The sequence below is a fragment of the Zosterops lateralis genome, assembly GCF_965231275.1.
Source record: "Zosterops lateralis genome assembly, chromosome: 6".
Taxonomy (NCBI): Eukaryota; Metazoa; Chordata; class Aves; order Passeriformes; family Zosteropidae; genus Zosterops; species Zosterops lateralis.
In genome coordinates, this window is record NC_139761.1 from 911,255 (window position 1) to 929,758 (window position 18,504).

Consider the following 18,504-nt stretch of genomic DNA (forward strand, 5'->3'; position numbering starts at 1 on the left):
CACCCAGCAGTGACATCAAGTGACACCCAGCAGTGACACCCAGCGGCGACATCCAGCGGTGACACCCAGCGGTGGAATCCAGCGGTGACACCCAGCGGTGACACCCAACGGTGACATCTAGCGGTGGAACCCAGCAGTGACACCCATCAGTGACACCCAGCAGTGACACCCAGCAGTGACATCAAGTGGGATCCAGCAGTGACACCCAGCGGTGACATACAGCAGTGACACCCAGAAGTGACATCCAACAGTTACACCCAGCGGTGACACCCAGCAGGGACACCCAGCGGTGACACCCAGCAGGGACATCCAGCAGGGACACCCAGCAGTGATACCCAGCAGTGACATCCAACAGTTACACCCAGCAGTGACACCCAGCAGTGACATCTAGCGGTGGAACCCAGCAGGGACACCAACAGTGACACCCAGCGGTGACACCCAGCGGTGACACCCAGCGGACAAGGCTCAGAGGAGCCTCAGCCCAGCTGGGGCACCGGCACCGCCCGGATCATCCAGGTACCAGCACCGGCACCATCCTCATCCTCCTGGTACCAGCATCATCGTCATCCCCCCGGTACCAGCACCAACCAAATCTTCCTCCTGGTACCGGCACCGCCCTGTCCGCACCGGGACACGGGGACAGCTCCGGGCTCTGCCCTGTTTCCTTCCCCTGGGGATGGAGCAGCTGAAATCCTTCTCCTGTTGGGAAAGGCTGGGAGAGCTGGGAATGTTCCCCTGGAGGGGAGAAGCTCCAGGGAGAGCTCAGAGCCCCTGGCAGGGCCTGAAGGGGCTCCAGGAGAGCTGGAGGGGGACTGGGGACAAGGGATGGAGGGACAGGACACAGGGAATGGCTTCAAATTGGAAAAGGGGAGATTTGGGTGGGATATTGGGAAGGAATTCCTGGCTGGGCTGGAATTCCCAGATTTGCTGGATCCCGGGCAGTGCCCAAGGCCAGGCTGGACATTGGGCTTGGAGCAGCCTGGGACAGTGGGAGGTGTCCCTGGGACAGTGGGAGGTGTCCCTGGGACAGTGGGAGGTGTCCCTGCCATGGCAGGGGTGGGAATTGGGTGAGATTTCAGGTCCCTTCCCACCCAAACCACCCTGGGATTCCAGGATTCCCTCCTGACACCCAAACCTGCAAATACAGCCATGGAGCCCCTCCTGTCCTGCCAACAGATGCTCTGGAATAATTAAATCAAGATTTATTGCTGTCACTGGAATGAATCCTTGTGGGTCAAATTAACAATTTCAGCCTTTTCAATGCAGTTTCTTTTATTTAAAGTCCTGCTCAGTTCCACCAAATCTGAAGACCTGCAGGATTTGATGGTCTGTGCAATCACCTGGGGTACCTGAATGATGTTTTATGGTGACAACACCCTCCTGGGCTGGTGAAATCCCAGTGATTGGAATGGAAGAACTGGAACCAGCTCTGCAGGAATTCAGGATAAACCCAGAGCACTCAACCCTCCCCATTCAGCAAAATCCTAAAGAAATGGCTTTTAAAGCAACTATTTCAAATATTATTGCACCTTTCAAAGTAACACTGTGTGGGCTTGGAAAACAACCACCAAACATGTAAAAATAAAGGGAAAGGAAACTCTGGAGGCAAAAAAAAATCCTTAGTCCCAGGCCTGGCAGTGGACAGACACCACAGAGATTGAAGGTAATTGAGATCAGAAGACACCCCAAAATGTGCTAAATCAGTTAAATTCCATTTGAAATGATGGTTATAACCCACAGCATCACTTTCTCTCTGAGTTTTCACTGAGCTCAGGGCTGTCTGATGAACCCAGAGGGACTGTGGTGAAGCCCCTCAGCAGGACACACATTTGGGATGAATTCCCTGCCCTGCTGGGAAGTGCCTGAAGAACCCGAGCTGGGATTTGTGAGAATGGGAAGAATAACCATGAACCTGGAAAAGCCCCACTAAAACACCCATCAGGGAGCTCATTCCACAGGGGTGACACTGCAGGGGGGGATGAAAAGGGAGCAAAGAAGAAACCAAACCAGTGGAACAATCCAAACATGCTTTTATGCACTGAAATCAGGAACAGCCTCGGGGTTACCCCTACATTTAGCACCATTGTGAGGTGGGAACACTCAGAGGAGGATATCATACAATCCTTGAGGAAAAAAAGGGGGAACATGAGAAGGATGGGATGGGATGGGCTGGCTTGGAGGGTTTTATTGGATAGCATGCCAGGAAGGCTGCTGCTGCTCTGAGTCCTCCAATTCCAACCAAAAGCACACAGCAGGATGAAGTCAGTTCATCTAGCACTCGAAGGAAACACAAGGGAAAAGTTAAAAATGCAAATACTCTTCATCAGATCAAAAAAAAAAAAAGTCCAGAGGAGGCAAGAAATTTGCCTCGTGAATGTCTCCAAGGATCATCCCAGCCCTCCTAAGCAGGAAGCAGGTGACAAAGGAGAGTACAGGCAACATCCCATGGCATTTATTATGTACAAACCTTGAGATACAGAAGAAACAAGGCAGCCCTTGGTCATAAAAAACCCCCGTGAAGCCCTGGCACCTTCCCCGTGTGCACACACACACAGAGCCAGGGGTCAGACCCCTGTGCTCACCCAGCTCCCCCCACGGCACAGGGAGCTCCACCTTCCAGAGGAGGAAGAGACAAAAGCTCTACAAAAAAAGGGGATGGACAAACTTTCAGCTGCGTCCCAGCTCTCTCCCAAACCCCACTGCTGTGAGCGGGGCGTGCACCAAACCCAGCTGGGCACCTCATCTCCCCCATGCTGTGCTCATTCCGGGGGAGGAGCGGATCCCTCGCGGTGCCCACGCCGAGCCCGGGGGCAGCACCGCGGGCAGGGTCAGCCCCAGCCAGGCCAGGGCCCAGCTCTGAGCCCTCAGAGCGCCGTGAGGCCGAAGTTGCAGCGGCAGTACATCATCCCTGCTGAGTCCAGCCACGAGTCCGAGATGGGCTCGTACCTCTGCACCGTGTTCAGGTAGGACGAGCCCGAGTGCCCGCCCACCACGTACAGGTGGTTATCGATCACCGCCGCGCCCACGCCTGCGGAGGGAAGGGTGGACATCAGAGCCTGGGGGATCAACAGTGGTCACCCCTGACACCCACAGGCTGAGCCCAGAGTCCTCATTGTCTTAAAGGAGGACATCAAACCCTGGGGGAATCACCAATGGTCACCCCTGCCACCCACAGACTGAGCCCAGAGTCCTCACTGCCTAAAGGATGGACATCAGAGCCTGGGGGATCAACAGTGGTCACCCCTGACCCCCACAGGCTGAGCCCAGAGTCCTCATTGTCTTAAAGGAGGACATCAAACCCTGGGGGAATCACCAACAGTCACCCCTGCCACCCACAGGCTGAGTCCTCACTGTCTAAAGGATGGACATCAAACCCTGGGGGAATCACCAATGGTCACCCCCACCACCCACAGACTGAGCCCAGACCCCTCACTGCCTAAAGGATGGACATCAGAGCCTGGGGAATCAACAGTGGTCACCCCTGACACCCACAGGCTGAGTCCTCACTGTCTAAAGAAAGGATGGACATCAAACCCTGGGGGAATCAGCAATGGTCACCCCTGCCACCCACAGACTGACCCCAGAGTCCTCATTGTCTTAAAGGATGGAAATCAAACCCTGAGGGAATCACCGTGGTTTTGTTCCCAAATGGTCACCCCCTGCCACCCACAGGCTGAGTCCTGTCTAAAGAAAAGGGGTGTAAATGAGGACCCCTCTCTGTTCAGGTCTGACACCCCTCTTGTGCTGTTCTCATCCCCTTTCCTATGATCAAACCACCTCCCTCTGTCCCAGTGTTACCTGTCAGGAGACTGGGATAGAACCATGGAATGTCCTGAGCTGGAGGGACCCACAGGGATCATCCCAACCCCTGTCCCTGCCCAGACCCCCCAACAATCCCCCCCTGGACATCCCTGGCAGGGCTGTCCAAAGGCTCCTGGAGCTCTGGCAGCCTCGGGGCCGTGCCCATTCCCTGGGGAGCTTTTCCAGGGCTTGTTCCACCCTCTGGGGGAAGAACCTTTCCCTGATCTCCAGCCTGACCCTCCCTGCCCCAGCTCCAGCTGGTCCCTGGGTGCTGTCCCTGTGCCAGGAGCAGAGATGGGAGCTGCACCTCAACCCTGCATCCCTGAGTCTCCACACCCAACAAAATCCAACAGAACAGTGAGCACAGAACTGCATCACTCCTGAAATCACTGAAAAAACAGGAGGTAGAATTACTACTTCCTATCATTCTTGTCACAGCTCAGCATTAATAAACTGAACTTGGAGAAACCAAGACCCTTTCACAGAGCTGGTGAAGTGACCTTCACTTAGAGATGGAGCCCCTGGCACTGTTCCCTGCAGGTTTTACCAGCTCAGAGGTTCACTCCTGCCATGACCCACCTGTCCTGGGCTCCTTCATGGGCCGGCACACCGTCCACTGGTTCTGGTGGGGGTCGTACCTCTCGATGCTGGACAGGTGGGACACCCCGTTGTGTCCCCCCACCACGAAGATGAAGCCCAGCATGACCCCCACCCCAAAGTTTATCCGTTTGTCAGCCATGGAGGCCACAGTCTCCCAGGAGTTCTTGCTTGGATCGTAGCGCTCCATGCTGGAAAGGAAACACAGCCGTGAGTCTGGGGTGGGGACTCACTCCTGGAATGGCACAGGGACAGCCAGGGATGTCAGGGATGGGGATTCACTCCTGGAGTGTCACAGGGACAGCCTGGGATGTCAGGGATGGGGATTCACTCCTGGAGTGTCACAGGGACAGCCTGGGATGTCAGGGATGGGGATTCACTCCTGGAATGGCACAGGGACAGCCTGGGATGTCAGGGATGGGGATTCACTCCTGGAGTGTCACAGGGACAGCCTGGGATGTCAGGGATGGGGATTCACTCCTGGAATGGCACAGGGACAGCCTGGGATGTCAGGGATGGGGATTCACTCCTGGAATGGCACAGGGACAGCCTGGGATGTCAGGGATGGGGATTCACTCCTGGAATGGCACTCCTGTTCATATGGGCAGGACAGGGATTAATGAGCCTAACCAGGGGTTTTGGTGGGTCACTCTCACCATGTACCTGTTCATATGGGCAGGACAAGGATTAAAAAGGGTGCCCAGGGGGGTTTGGTGAGTCACTCTCACCACATACCTGTCCATATGGGCAAAGGAAGGATTAATGAGGTGCCCAGGAGGTTTGGTGGGTCACTCTCACCACGTACCTGTTCATATGGGCAAGACAAGGATTAATGAGGTGCCCAGGAGTTTTGGTGAGTCACTCACCACATACCTGTCCAAGTGGGCAGGACAAGGATTAATGAGGCTGCCCAGAGGGTTTTGGTGAGTCAGCCACCACATACCTGTTCATATGGGCAGGACAAGGATTAATGAGCCCACCCAGGAGTTCTGGTGGGTCACTCTCAGCACATACCTGTCCATATGGGCAGGACAGGGATTAATGAGGTGCCCAGGAGTTTTGGTGGCTCGCTCTCACCACGTACTTGTCCAAGTGGGCAGGACAAGGATTTAAAAAGCTGCCCAGGGGGGTTTGGTGAGTCACTCACCACATACCTGTTCATATGGGCAGGACAAGGATTAATGACCCTACCCAGGAATTTTGGTAGGTCACTCTCACCATGTACTTGTTCATATGGGCAGGACAAGGATTAAAAAAGCTGCCCAGAAGGTTTTGGTGAGTCAGACACCACATACCTGTTCATATGGGCAGGACAAGGATTAATGAGCCTGCCTAGGAGGTCTTGGCATGTCACATACCTGTCCATATGGGCAGGAGAAGGATTAATGAGCCTGCCCAGGAGTTTTGGTGTACCACATACCTGTTCATGTGGGCAGGACAGGTATTAATGAGCCTGCCCAGGAGTTTTGGTGTATCACATACCTGTTCATGTGTGCAGGCCCGTAGCCCCCGATGGCATAGATCATCCCATCCAGCACAGCAGCAGCGAAGCAGCTCCTCGTCCTGCTCATGGGGGCCACCAGCTGCCACTCCTTCACCTTGGGGATGTACTTCTCCACGCTCCTCAGGTAGGACTGCCCATCATAGCCCCCCAGGGCATAGAGCTCCCCGGCCAGCACGGCCGTGCCCAGCGTGCTGCGGCTCTCAAACATCCTCTCCAGGGAGCTCCAGGTGTTGGTGTCGGGGTCCCAGCACTCCACGGAGCTCTCGTGTTTCCTGTAGCTGATGCCCTGGCACACGTGGGTGGCGATGCCTCCCACCACATAGATCTTCTGCTCCAGCACGCACACCCCGAACTCGTAGCGCGGGATGCTCAGCGGGGCCAGCCCGATCCACGAGTCGTTCTGGGGGAAGTACATCTCCATGCTGCCAGGGGGAAATGGGGAATAAATACATCATTTCCATGGTGCCAGGGGGGAAAAATGGGGAATAAATACATCTTCATGCTGCCAGGGGGAAAAATGGGAAATAAATACATCATTTCCATGCTGCCAGGGGGTAAAAATGGGGAATAAATACATCTCCATGCTGCCAGGGGGGGAAAATGGGGAATAAATACATCATTTCCATGGTGCCGGGGGGAAAATGGGAGAAAAGTGGGAAATAAATACATCTCCATGGTGCCAGGGGAAAATGGTGTCTTGGAATATGTAACCAAAAAAAAAAAATTTATTCTATTCCATCAGTTGAAAACTGGTTTTATCTTCTGTTAATGGGCCATCAAAGCTCACCAGTGACATCACACATGACATCATCCCAGTGTCCCTTATCTCCTGTTAATGGGCCATCAAAGCTCACCAATGACATCACACGTTTCATCATCCCACTGTGAGATGCTCCACCCAGGGAGGAGGAGCCAAACCATTTCCACCAGATAAAAAGGAGCCACAAGTGTCCCCAGACATCCCCTGTCCCCATGGGACTCCCAAAGGAAGACCAGACCCATCTCTGGACCCTTTTCCCCACAGGACCATCTCTGCTTCCCACAGGACACACCTGCCCCTCCAGGAGGGCTGACTTTGGGCTGTTCCCAACGCCCTGAGCAACAGTGTCAGGTTGTATTTCTGACTCTGTCAGTGGTTTTTTGTATTAATGCATTTATTTTATTTTACTTCTTTTTTTTCTTCCTATTAAATTGTATTTCTGACTTGGAGTGTCTCACTGGTTTTGCTTTCAAATCACTACAAATGGGAAATGCATCTCCATGCTGCCAGGGGAAAAACAGGAAATAGGGAGAAAAATGGGAAATAAATACATCTCCATGCTGAAAGGGGAAAAACAGGGAGAAAAATGGGAAAAAAACCACATCTCCATGCTGCCCGGGGAAAAAAATGGGGAGAAAAATGGGAAATGCATCTCCATTCTGCAGGGGGAAAAACAGGAAACAGGGAGAAAAATGGGAAATAAATACATCTGCATGCTGCCAGGGGAAAAAAATGGGGAGAAAAATGGGAAATACATCTCCATATTGCCAGGGGGAAAAATAGGAAACAGGGAGAAAAATGGAAATAAACACATCTCCATGCTGCCAGGGGGAAAAAACCAGGAGAAAAATGGGAAATGCACCTCCATGCTGCCAGGGGAAAAACAGAGAGAAAAATGGAAATAAACACATCTCCATGCTGCCAGGGGGAAAAAATGGGGAGAATAATGGGAAATGCATCTCCATTCTGCAGGGGGAAAAATAGGAAACAGGGAGAAAAATGGGAATTCAAATAATAACCTGTGGACCAAATATTTTCTGAGCCTGAGCTCTTCCCAAGGGAAACTTTTCAACAGTTTGTCTTTTTTCCCCAAAACAACCTTGTGTAAACAATATTTCCTTTCCCATTACAACAGGTGTTGTTTACTATTTCTGTTCCTCAGCCAATGGGAGAGGTGTCAGCCCTATGGACCAATAATGTGCCTTTTTAGCTAAATAAATTGTAAATAAAACTTTCTGATTTCTCCTGCCTCCTGACCGGAGTCAAACATCTTTATTTCGTGTCCTGTTGAAACAGGAACCAGCTGAAAATATGACCCAAAGGGAGGAGAAAACACACATTAAAAAAAACCCCAAACCAGCCACAGAAATGGGAGGGAGAAAAGTAAATTACAGGGAGGGAAACACAAACCTGTATTTACAGATATACATTTAGAAGCTACAACTTGCAGTTTATAAATAGGTATATGGAACATTCTGTAATTTAAACAAAATGTCAACGTAGCTCAGACTAACCTGAAAAATGTGTCTTTAAACCAGCTTATTTCTTTTAAACAGCATTTTAAATCTGAAATTTAAATTGCTAATTTAAATCTTTAAATCTTAAAATTAATCTTAAAATCAAACCTGAAATTTAAATCTGAAATTTACATCTTTAAATCTTAAAATTAAACCTTAAAATCAATCCTGAAATTTAAATCTGAAATTTACATCTTTAAATCTTAAACTTAAACCTGAAATTTAAATCTTAAATTTAAACCTTAAATGTTGAAATTAAACCTTAAGTTTAACCCTTAAATTAAATCTGAATTTTAAATCTGAATTTTAAACCTTAAAATATCATTTTCTTTTAATTGTGAGAACACGGTGGGTCTGGCTTGCCCCAGATAAAGTCTAGCCTGAATAGTTTAATTAATAAATCACCTAAATAATTAAGAGGAAATATAATCTGTTCATAAAAAAACCATACAGGAGCATGAGGCCCCTGGAGAGCTGACAGCACTAAGAGCCTGAAACAGGAGCTGCTAAAACACCAGAGATTAGAGGTTAAATATAGTCTAGAGGAATTTTGGTATGTGAAGCACCAAAAAATTGAAAATAATCCAAATGATATTATATATTACATTATAATGTTATATATAACAATATATTATTATTTATATATAAATATTGTTATATATTATTATATTCCATATAGTATCATAATAATACTATATATAACATATATTATATATACCATACCATACTATAATATTATATTATACCATATCATAATATAATACTATATTGTACTATATCATTATATTATATTGTATTATATCATTATACATTATATTATATTATATTACATTACATTATATTATATTATATTATATTATATTATATTATATTATATTATATTATATTACATTATATTGGTAGGCTCCATTTTTATAATCATTGAAGAAGGTGGGAAAGAAGCAGAGCTGAACAATATCAGAGAATGACTTTGCCCACTCAAACACCTTTTATGAAGCACAAAACCCCCTTTATTTTTGAAATCTATAAACCTGCCAATTCCCAGCCCTGACATCTGGTTGAAGATCAGTGACTATCATTGGGAAAATTAACTTTAAATGACTCTGATATCTGTGAACACAGGGAAAAGGACACCCAGCTCTCCCCAGGTGTGTAAATGTGTTTCTCTATGTAAGCAGAGAAAAAGACATCCCAGAATATTGTCCAGGATGCAGCTGTGGATCCAGTTCAGGCAGTCTGGGCACAGGGAACCCTCCTGGGGCTGATAAGGGCACCCTGCACATCAAAGCTCTCTCTGTGCATGTATAAATGTATAAATGTATAAATGTATAAATGTATAAATGTATAAATGTGTATTTGTGCATAAACAGCCCACGCAAAGCTGAAGCAGCAGCTCTGGGAGTGTTAATCCCACGTCCTGAGCAAACCCAGCCACACCAGCCTGGGGCTTGAAGCTGTTTTTGTCTCTCCTTTGTTCCTCCTTTGCTCCCTGAGGAGCCTCAGGGAGACTCTCCAGGAACTGAGGAGGTTCATCCTGGAAGGAGGAGAGGGACTCACCTGTTCTGCCAGCACAGACAACTGCCCTGGGATTAAAACCATGATCACACCATCATCCACAACTCCCTCCTGAAATCCCAGGATCCCTGAGGCTGGAAAAGCCTCCAAGATTCTGAGTGCCACCTCCAGGAATTCCTGGGACACTCCAGGGATGGGCACTCCAAACCTCCCTGGGCACTCCCAAGCCCTGACTACCCTTTCCATGGGGAAATTCTTCCCGATATCCAATTTCAACTTCCCCTGGCCCAGCCTGAGGCTGTTCTCTCTCTTCCTGTCCCTGTTCCCTGGGAGCAGAGCCCAACCCTCCCTGGCTGTCCCCTTCTGGCAGGAAAAGTAGGGAAAAATCCCTCTGAACCTCTTTTATTCTCCTTCACTCTGCTCTCATTAAATCTATTCTAATTCCAAGGATTTTTGAATTATCAGGAAGCACGTTTGTCAGACAGCAAGTTAATTCTTATGATTTGTTTGAAATGATAACAAATCAGGGGCAGAATTAAGTAAAATGAAAACACCTGGAAGGAAAAATAAGAACTGCACAAACTAGATTAACCACGGTATTAACTCAATTGAGAGAGTGAAAATTATTTCAGGGCTTTTCTTTTTGTGCGAACAAACGTCTGGCACGAACAAGACCCCCCTAACACTGCAAATTACTCACGAAATAAAAAATAAAAAAATAAATAAATATGGGGGTGATCTCATATATATAAATAAATAAACATGGGGTCATCCTTGATAAAAAAACGCGCTGAAGAGTTTTTATGGAGGAAAGGAAAAACAGCACGCTGAAAACTCTGGTGGGACTCTTCCAACCTCAGTGACAGGGGAGATCCCAGCTCCCAGGGGTGTCCCAGAGGTGCCAGGCAGGGTGATCCCAGCTCCCATTGTCTCTACCCAGGGGTGCCAGACAGATCCCAGCTCCCAGGGGTGCCAGGCAGGATCCCAGCTCCCATTGTCTCTACCCAGGGGTGCCAGGCAGGATAATCCCAACTCCCAGTGCCTGTGTCCCAGGGGTGCCAGGCAGGATGATCCCAGCTCCCAGAGGTGCCAGGCAGGATCCTAGCTCCCAGTGCCTGTGTCCCAGGGGTGCCAGGCAGGATTCCAGCTCCCAATGTCTCTGCTCAGGGGTGCCAGGAAGGATCCCAGCTCTAAGTGCCTGTGTCCTAGCTCCCAATGCCTGTGTCCCAGGGGTGTCAGGCAGGATCCCAGCTCCCAGGGGCGTATCCCAGGGGTGCCAGGCAGGATCCCAGCTCCCATTGTCTCTGCCCAGTGGTGTCAGGCAGGATCCCAGCTCCCAGTACCTGTGTCCCAGCTCCCAGTGCTTGTATCTCAGAGGTACCAGGCAGGGTGATCCCAGCTCCCAGGGGTGTGTCCCAGGGGTGCCAGGCAGGATGATGCCAGCTCCCAGAGGTGCCAGGCAGGATCCCAGCTCCCAGGGGTGTCTCCCAGGGGTGCCAGGCAGGTTCCCAGCCCCCAGGGGCGTCCCCCAGCTGTGCCAGCCCTGCCCCAGGGGCGCTGCTCACCTGTCCAGGCAGGCGAAGAGCCCGGCCTTGCCCCCCACGGCACAGAGCACCTTTGGGGCGCAGCGGGGCCGCGTCAGCAGCATGCTCTGGTGGGACAGTCTGTGCTCGGGCATGAAGTGGTACTTGAGGGCCTCGTTGAGCAGGTGCTTGCAGGTGTGGTCGTCCCTGATGAGGTGGTTGGCCTCGTAGAGGCGCGTCAGGAACTTGACGCTGAGCAGGGGCAGGCGCACGCAGTGCAGCAGCTGCGCCAGGTACTTCTGGCGCTCCTGCACGTCGTACTTGACCCAGGCCTCCAGGGCGTAGAACACCGTCTCCTCCGACACCACGTTCAGGCAGTCGTTGGAGGCGATCTCGTCCAGCTCCGAGCGCGTCAGCTCCAGGAACTCCTCGGTCTGGCACACGTCCTCGAAGTTCTGGCAGATGAACTTGCTGGCGGCCAGGTAGAGCTCGTGGCAGCCGTAGGTCTCGGCGAAGCGCGAGATGCCGATGCAGTTGCCCGGGTCCAGCTGGCTCTCCAGGAAGGCGCAGCACTCCTTGACCACCAGCTTGACCTGCAGCAGGTTGGCGGCGGGCAGCAGCGACTCCACCGTGTCCTGCGAGATGAAGACGGTGCCGGTGTAGGCGTACTCCACGATGGCCTGCAGCGCCACCTCGTCCACGCACTGGAACTCCACCTCGGCGTTCTCCTTCTCCGACAGGTTCCCCGTGAACATGGCCTTGAAGTAAGGGCTGATGCTGGCCAGCACCACCTTGTGGGCGTGGATCTTGGCCTCGCCCACGCGCAGCACCACGTCGCACAGCTCCTGGTGCTGCCGCAGCAGGTTGAGGCCCTGCAGGAGCTGCTCCGAGTGCAGCGGGGTCAGCTTGGCCAGCAGGAAGGGCGGCGACGACGGGTCCATCTGCCACAAACACACGTGGGGAAAGGTTGTCATTTTGTGGGACTGAGAGATTTTTTTAAGCCTGCTAGCGGCTGCTAACTTCCCTCCCCCCAAGGAGAAATTTCTCAAGAAAGTTTCTTCTCGAAACAATTTTGGTAAACAATTATCCTTTCTCAAAACAATCCTGGTGAACAACTCTCCCTTCTCAAAACAATCCTGGTGAACAACTCTCTCTTCTCGAAACAATCCTGGTGAACAACTCTCCTTTCTCAAAACAATCCTGGTGAACAACTCTCCTTTTTCCAAACAATCCTGGTGAACAACTGTCCATTCTCAAAACAACCCTGGTGAACAACTGTCCATTCTCAAAACAATCCTGGTGAACAACTCTCCTTTCTCAAAACAATCCTGGTGAACAACTCTCCTTTCTCAAAACAATCCTGGTGAACAACTCTCCTTTTTCCAAACAACCCTGGTGAACAACTGTCCTTTCTCAAAACAATCCTGGTGAACAACTCAGGTGTGGGGTGCATTCCTACATTTCAACCCTCACCTGTTACACTTTTTCATGCAAGTTAAATCCAGGACTTTCCATAATTCATTAATAGTCTATGCTACATTCAACTCTGAATTTAAAAAACCCCACAAATGTCTTTTTTTTTTGTTCTGGAGTGAAATATCTCTGATGTGATTGTTGGGGTGTCTGGAGCTGCACTGATCTCCTGTGGATCCCTTCCCACTCAGGATATTCTGTGATCCTACATCAAAGCCTTGAGAGAACTGAACAGTGGCTGAAATAGAAATAAAGACAGATAACTAAAGAATACAACTTATTTGACACAAAGTTCTAAAAGTTCTTAAACTCCTTTTGTGCAGTTCAATTCCTGCCTGTTTAGTGCTCCTGGGGAGCAGCCCAGTCCTGCTGTGGCTTTGTCTGGGAGGCTCTGGCAGGGAGCAGCTTCCCATTCTATTTCCGTTTCCATTCCTGTTCCCATTCTCATCCCCATTCCATTTCCATCCTCGTTCCCATTCCTGTTCCCGTTCCCATCCCCATTCCATTTCCATTCCCGTTCCCATTCTCATCCCCATTCCATTTCTATTCCTGTTCTCGTTCCCATTCCTGTTCCTGTTCCCATTCCCATCCTCATTCCATTTCCATTCCTGTTCCCGTTCCCATTCCCATCCCCATTTCATTCCCATTCCTGTTTCTGTTCCCATTCTCATCCCCATTCCATTCCCATCCCTGTTCCCATTCCTGTTCCTGTTCCCATTCTCATCCCTGTTCCCATTCCTGTTCCCGTTCCCGTCCCCATTCCTGTTCCCATTCCCATTCCTGTTCCTGTTCCCATTCCCATTCCATTTCCATTCCCGTTCCCATTCTCATCCCCATTCCATTTCTATTCCTGTTCTCGTTCCCATTCCTGTTCCTGTTCCCACTCCCATCCTCATTCCATTTCCATTTCTGTTCCTGTTCCCGTTCCCATCCCCGTTCTCATTCCCATTCACGTTCCCATTCCCATCCCCATTCCATTTCCATTCCCTTTCCTGTTCCCATTCCCATTCCTGTTTGTTCCCACTCCCATCCCCATTCCTGTTCCCATTCCCATTTCCCCATTCCCGTTCCTGTTCCCATTCCCACTCTTGTCCCCATTCCATTTCCATTCCTGTTCCCATCCCCATTCTCACTTCTGTCCCATTCCTGTTCCTGTTCCCATTCCCTGCCTTCCCCCTGCCAAGCACCCCACAGCGCCAGCGGGGCTGGAGCACATTCCTGAGCTGAGGATGCACAGGAGGAACAGGAGCTCCCCACCTCACCCCATGGCTCTCACAGGAATTCCCTGCAGGGACAGTCCCAGAGCTCCCCAGGGGAGCAGTCTGGAATTGTCAGCACTTCTCCAGGAGCTCCAGGAGTGCAGGGGGGTGTCAGCATTTCCCCCAGCCTGGCAGGAGCTCCAGGAGTGCAGAGAGGTGTCAGCGCTTCCCCAGGTGCTCCAGGAGTGCAGAGAGGTGTCAGCACTTCCCCAGGAGCTCCAGGAGTGCAGAGAGGTGTCAGCACTTCCCCAGGAGCTCCAGGAGTGCAGGGGGGTGTCAGCATTTCCCCCAGCCTGGCAGGAGCTCCAGGAGTGCAGAGAGGTGTCAGCGCTTCCCCGGGAGCTCCAGGAGTGCAGAGAGGAGGCTCCTCACTCCCCCACAGCCCCACAAAATCCCCAAATCCACACCGAGCCCCCGGCTGGTGCCTGATCTCAGCTCCCCGCACAGAGCAGAGCTCTTTGTTCAGCCCCCAGAGCTGCACCGGTGAGAGGTGGAGGGCAGGGATGTGTCAGGATCCGCGGGGAGAGAATCCCATTGTTCTCCAGGAACAGCGGCTTTTGATGTGCTGAACGATCTGCAAGATCTCTCTGCTCTTAATAATGAGTTTATGGTGTGCACAGCTCCCTAAATGACACCTCGCCTGCAGGGGAGCCCACTGAAAAGTGCTTCACTCCAAACAATCAAACGTTCAAACACAAAGGCACTGACAGGGAAGGGGCTGAAAAGCCTCTTACCCACGAGGAGAGAGATAAGCTCTCCTATTATCTCTCTACACCGGGAAAAAAATAACCGAAAGAAACTAATTTAAGTGCATCTGTAAAAGGTGAGAGCACAGGCAACAATGTTTCCCCTATCGCAGTTTTGCAGCACAAATTATACATGGAAGAATTTAAAGAAAAATAAATAATAGTAATAAAAAAAGCTGCCCAGCAGCTAAAATAATGTATATTTTGTGTTTGTGTTCAGTTCCTGATTTGATCACACAAAAATCAGGAAACACAAGGCACTACCACATGAAAAAGGGACGGTCACAGCTCAGCTACAAAACCTACCAAAACACCTACAAGTAACTACATTTAAGTTATTTTTCAGCAATAAACCTCGTAGAACCTCTCACCCCTCCTGCACGGCCAGGCTCGGCCCACACCGTGGATTTGCTGTTATTTATTTCACTGTTCAGCAATAAATCAGCAGCTGGGACACGAAACTGGAATTGTACCCCACCAAACGCTCACCCCGGGCTCGGGGCTGTCAGATCCTTCAGCCTGCGGCTCAAACTTGTCCTGAACAGCACCAGAGAGGGGAAATAATAGAGATTAACCGGCACAGCAGAGCTGAGGGCTCCGGGCGTGCTGAGGAAGAGCTGCGGGACGGGGCCGGTTCTGGGACTGCCCGGGGAGCCCCAGCCCCGACCGGGGAAGGAGGAAACCCGCGGGAGAGGCCGCCCGACCTCTGCAATTCCTGTTCTCCCTGTGCTCTCGGCGGGGGCAGGACCGGGGGCAGATCCCGGCCTGGGGCTGGGGCTGGAGCAGCCTGAGCTGTGAGCGGTGATCCTGCTGAGGGTCCCGTCCAGCCCACACCGCTCCGCCGCTCTCTGCGGCATCTCCCCGCGCCGGGCGGGCCCCCCACTGCACTGACAGCCCGGCCGGGGCGGTGGCAGCGGCGGGAGGCGGCCCCGCGGCCTGTCCCGGTGCTGTCCCGGTCTCACCTGTGCCGGGTGCCCTGGGCCCGGCCCTATCCCGGTCTCACCTGTACCGGAGTGCCCCGGGCCCGGGCCTGTCCCGCCCTCACCTGTCCCGGTGCTGTCCCGGGCTGTCCCGGTGCTGTCCCGGTCTCACCTGTGCCGGGGTGCCCCGGGCCCGGCCCGGCCGCGCCGCCGCCTTGTTCCACCGCTCCGCCACCGCCCGCGACGTCACTTCCGGCCGCCCCGCCGCGCCAATCAGCGGCCGCGCCGCCGCACACACCCACAGGCGCCGGCAGCCGGGCGGTACCACACTGGGGGGGACACGCTGCCTTCGCTTTCCCGCCGGTTTTGCTTTATCCCCGTCCCCACAAAGCTTCTCTCCGCTTCTTCTCCACCGCCTTCGTGGCCTGTCCTGCCCGCAGTAGCCTGAGGAGAAGTAGGGAAAACACGCGTGTGTGTCCCCCCCCTCAGGCCGCGGTGTGGTCGGGGCCGCGCCGGCGCGGCACGAGGCGCCCCCTGGCGACGGCGGCGTTGCCGGGCGGGGCCTGAGGGCCGCCCATGGCCGCGGCCTCGGGCCATGACACAGCCGCCGCCGGGAGCCGCCGCTCCGCGGGGCCGCGCCCGGGCTTGGGAGCGCCGCGGCTGCTCCGCGGGGGGCGCCGGGGACGGCACGGAGCCCCCCGGGCCCGCTCTGAACGGTTTGGGCACGGAGCCGCCTGGCCCCGCTCTGAAGGGGGCTCTGAAGGGTTCGGGTACGGATGGCCCCGGGCCCGCTCACAACGGTTCGGACACGGAGCTCCCCTGGCCCACTGAGGCCGGGCCGGACACAGATTCCCCCGGCCCGCAGGAGGACACGGAGCTCCCCAGGCCCACTAAGGACAGGCCGGTCACGGAGCCCCCCGGGCCCGCTGAGGATGGGCCGGGCACAGATTCCCCCGGGCCGCAGGAGGACAGGACGGGCACGGAGCTCCCCGGCCCCGCTTTGAACGGTTTGGACACGGATTCCCCCGGGCCGCAGGAGGACACGGAGCTCTCCAGTCCCGCTGAGGACAGGACGAGCACGGATTCCCCCGGCCCTGAGGAGGACGCGGCTCCCCCGGCGTGCCCGGAGCCGTGGCTGGTACCGCCGGAGCTCCGCGCTCAGCTCCTGGACCGGCGGGACTACCGCGGCCGCGCCCGGGCGGTGGAGCAGCTGCGGCGGGCGGTGGAGAGCTGTACCCCGGCCGCGCTGGGCTCCGCGCCCGCCGCCGCGCTGCTGGGGCTGATCGCGCTGCTGGACGCGCTGCTGCACGACCCCAACTTCGCCGTGGCGCGGGGGGCCCTGCGGGTGACCCGCCTGCTGGCCCTGCGCCTGGGCCGCCGCGTCCCCGCCGTGCTGGCCCCGCTGGTGTCCGCAGCCGCCCGAGCTCTGGGCGACCCTCAGCCGGCTCTGCGGAGGGACGGCTCCCGCCTGCTGCTGCGGCTGATGGCGGCGGCCGGGCCGCGGGCCGTGCTCCGCCTGCTGCTGCAGGAGCGCCTGCTGCGCCACCGCAGCGCCCGGCTCCGCGAGGAGCTGCTCAACGCCTGCACCGCCGCGCTGCTGGCCTTCCCCGCCGCCCGCATGGACCTGCCGCAGCTGGCGGCCGCCCTGGTGCCGGCGCTGCTGGACGGCAAGAGGAGGGTCAGGCACGCTGCCATGGAGGCGCTGGCAGCGCTGGCCGCGGTGCTGGGGGATAGCGGGGATAGCGGAGCGCTGCTCTCGGCCCTGCAGGCGGTGGAGATGCGCGCCGGCGGTGCAGGAGTGATGAACGCCGTGCGGGCTCGGCTGGACAGGAAAGTGCTGCCCAGGCTGGGAGAGCAGGGCTTGGTGGAGTACGGAGTGCCCTTGTTCTCCTCCTCCTCCGGGCAGTGCCCGCCGCCCGGAGCCGACACCGAGTGGCTGTTGGTGGGCGGCAGGAGCCGCAGCGCTCACGGGCACTGCGGGCAGGCCGGGGATGTGCTGCTGCACCGCCCCGCCTGTGCCCGCCGGGGAACCAGCCCCAGGAGGGTGCTGAGCGCCGGCAGAGGAAAAAACAAGCTGCCCTGGGAGAACCAGCCGGCTGCGGACGGGGAAGGTGGTGGCTCAGCAGGCAGGGAAGGTGGCTCGGCACTGAGGATGCCCCTGGGCAAGGCTGTGGAGCAGGTGTGTAACCCCCCTCCCTCCTTGGGAGACTTTATCTTTAAGGTGTTTCTAAAAGGAGGATGAGGAGTTGTCAGAGATGTTTGGGAGGTGTGGCTGCTCTTGGGTGTTTTGTGGATCTGTACAGTCAGAAGGTAAATTTGGGAATTCCTTATGTCAGATTTAACCGAGCGATTTACCAGGTTACTTATCACTTATAGAAAAATATACGGATTTTTTTTTTTTTTTTTTTTTTTTTTTTTTTTTTTTTTTTTTTGAGAGTAACTGAACTACCTGAGACACTCCTGAGGTCTGACAGTAATGACATGACTCTGACATATCAACAATGACATTTTATGCTGGGAATGACCACAAAAGTGGGGAGAACAGCCTTTATTTGTGTTTGGAAGTGTGGGATTGATGCAGAGAGTTTGGGGAAAAACTGAGCCATTCCTTCAGCTCAGGCTCTGAAGGCAGAGCTCCAGGATGGGGCTGAGCCAGGGCTCTTTGGGATAAACCTGAGGCTGCCAAGTTCCTGTGTGGCTCTTGCTCCTTGGGCTGATCCAACCTGGAAAAATGTAGGTCAGGCTGGAATGAGGATTCTGGTTGAGTTTGGGTGTAATCACCTCCAGCTGGAAAGGGGAGGAACCCCTGGAAAACTGTCCAGGTTCTTTTTCCTTTGCCAGTGGGTGTGCACACCACACACGGGGGTGTGTCTGTGTGTGGTGGTTTTC

General features: G+C 53.6%; 2 protein-coding genes across 4 annotated transcripts in view; one reads left to right on the plus strand and one right to left on the minus strand.

The window, feature by feature from the left end:
* Positions 1–2,016: 2,016 nt before the first annotated feature.
* KLHL28 (kelch like family member 28) lies at positions 2,017–15,831 on the minus strand. Of its 2 annotated transcripts, none has more exons than XM_083864001.1 (5): positions 15,741–15,831; positions 11,260–12,158; positions 5,881–6,324; positions 4,381–4,589; positions 2,017–3,028 (listed from the first exon to the last, which is right to left on the minus strand). In XM_083864001.1, the coding sequence occupies exons 2-5, from the start codon at positions 12,156–12,158 to the stop codon at positions 2,865–2,867; spliced, it is 1,716 nt and encodes a 571-aa protein (XP_083720127.1). In that variant the 5' UTR covers positions 15,741–15,831; the 3' UTR covers positions 2,017–2,864. The 2 variants fall into 2 exon arrangements, with proteins under 2 accessions (XP_083720127.1, XP_083720128.1); XM_083864002.1 differs by having other exon boundaries at positions 15,788–15,823.
* Positions 15,832–16,195: 364 nt separating this feature from the next.
* TOGARAM1 (TOG array regulator of axonemal microtubules 1) overlaps positions 16,196–18,504 on the plus strand; it is a 32,453-nt gene continuing 30,144 nt past the window's right edge. For both annotated transcript variants that reach the window (XM_083863867.1, XM_083863868.1), the window contains exon 1: positions 16,196–17,794. In XM_083863867.1, coding sequence (XP_083719993.1) covers positions 16,211–17,794 — 1,584 coding nt within the window. In that variant the 5' untranslated portion in view covers positions 16,196–16,210. The remainder of the gene's footprint in view (positions 17,795–18,504) is intronic.

Coding starts and splice junctions, on each gene's coding strand:
- KLHL28 (XM_083864001.1), bottom strand. CDS start 12,158: ATGGACCCGTCGTCGCCGCCCTTCCTGCTGGCCAAGCTGACCCCGCTG. Junction 6,325..11,259: donor CTCTTCGCCTGCCTGGACAG/GTGAGCAGCGCC, acceptor TCCCCCTGGCAG/CATGGAGATGTACTTCCCCC. Junction 3,029..4,380: donor CATGAAGGAGCCCAGGACAG/GTGGGTCATGGC, acceptor TTCCCTCCGCAG/GCGTGGGCGCGGCGGTGATC.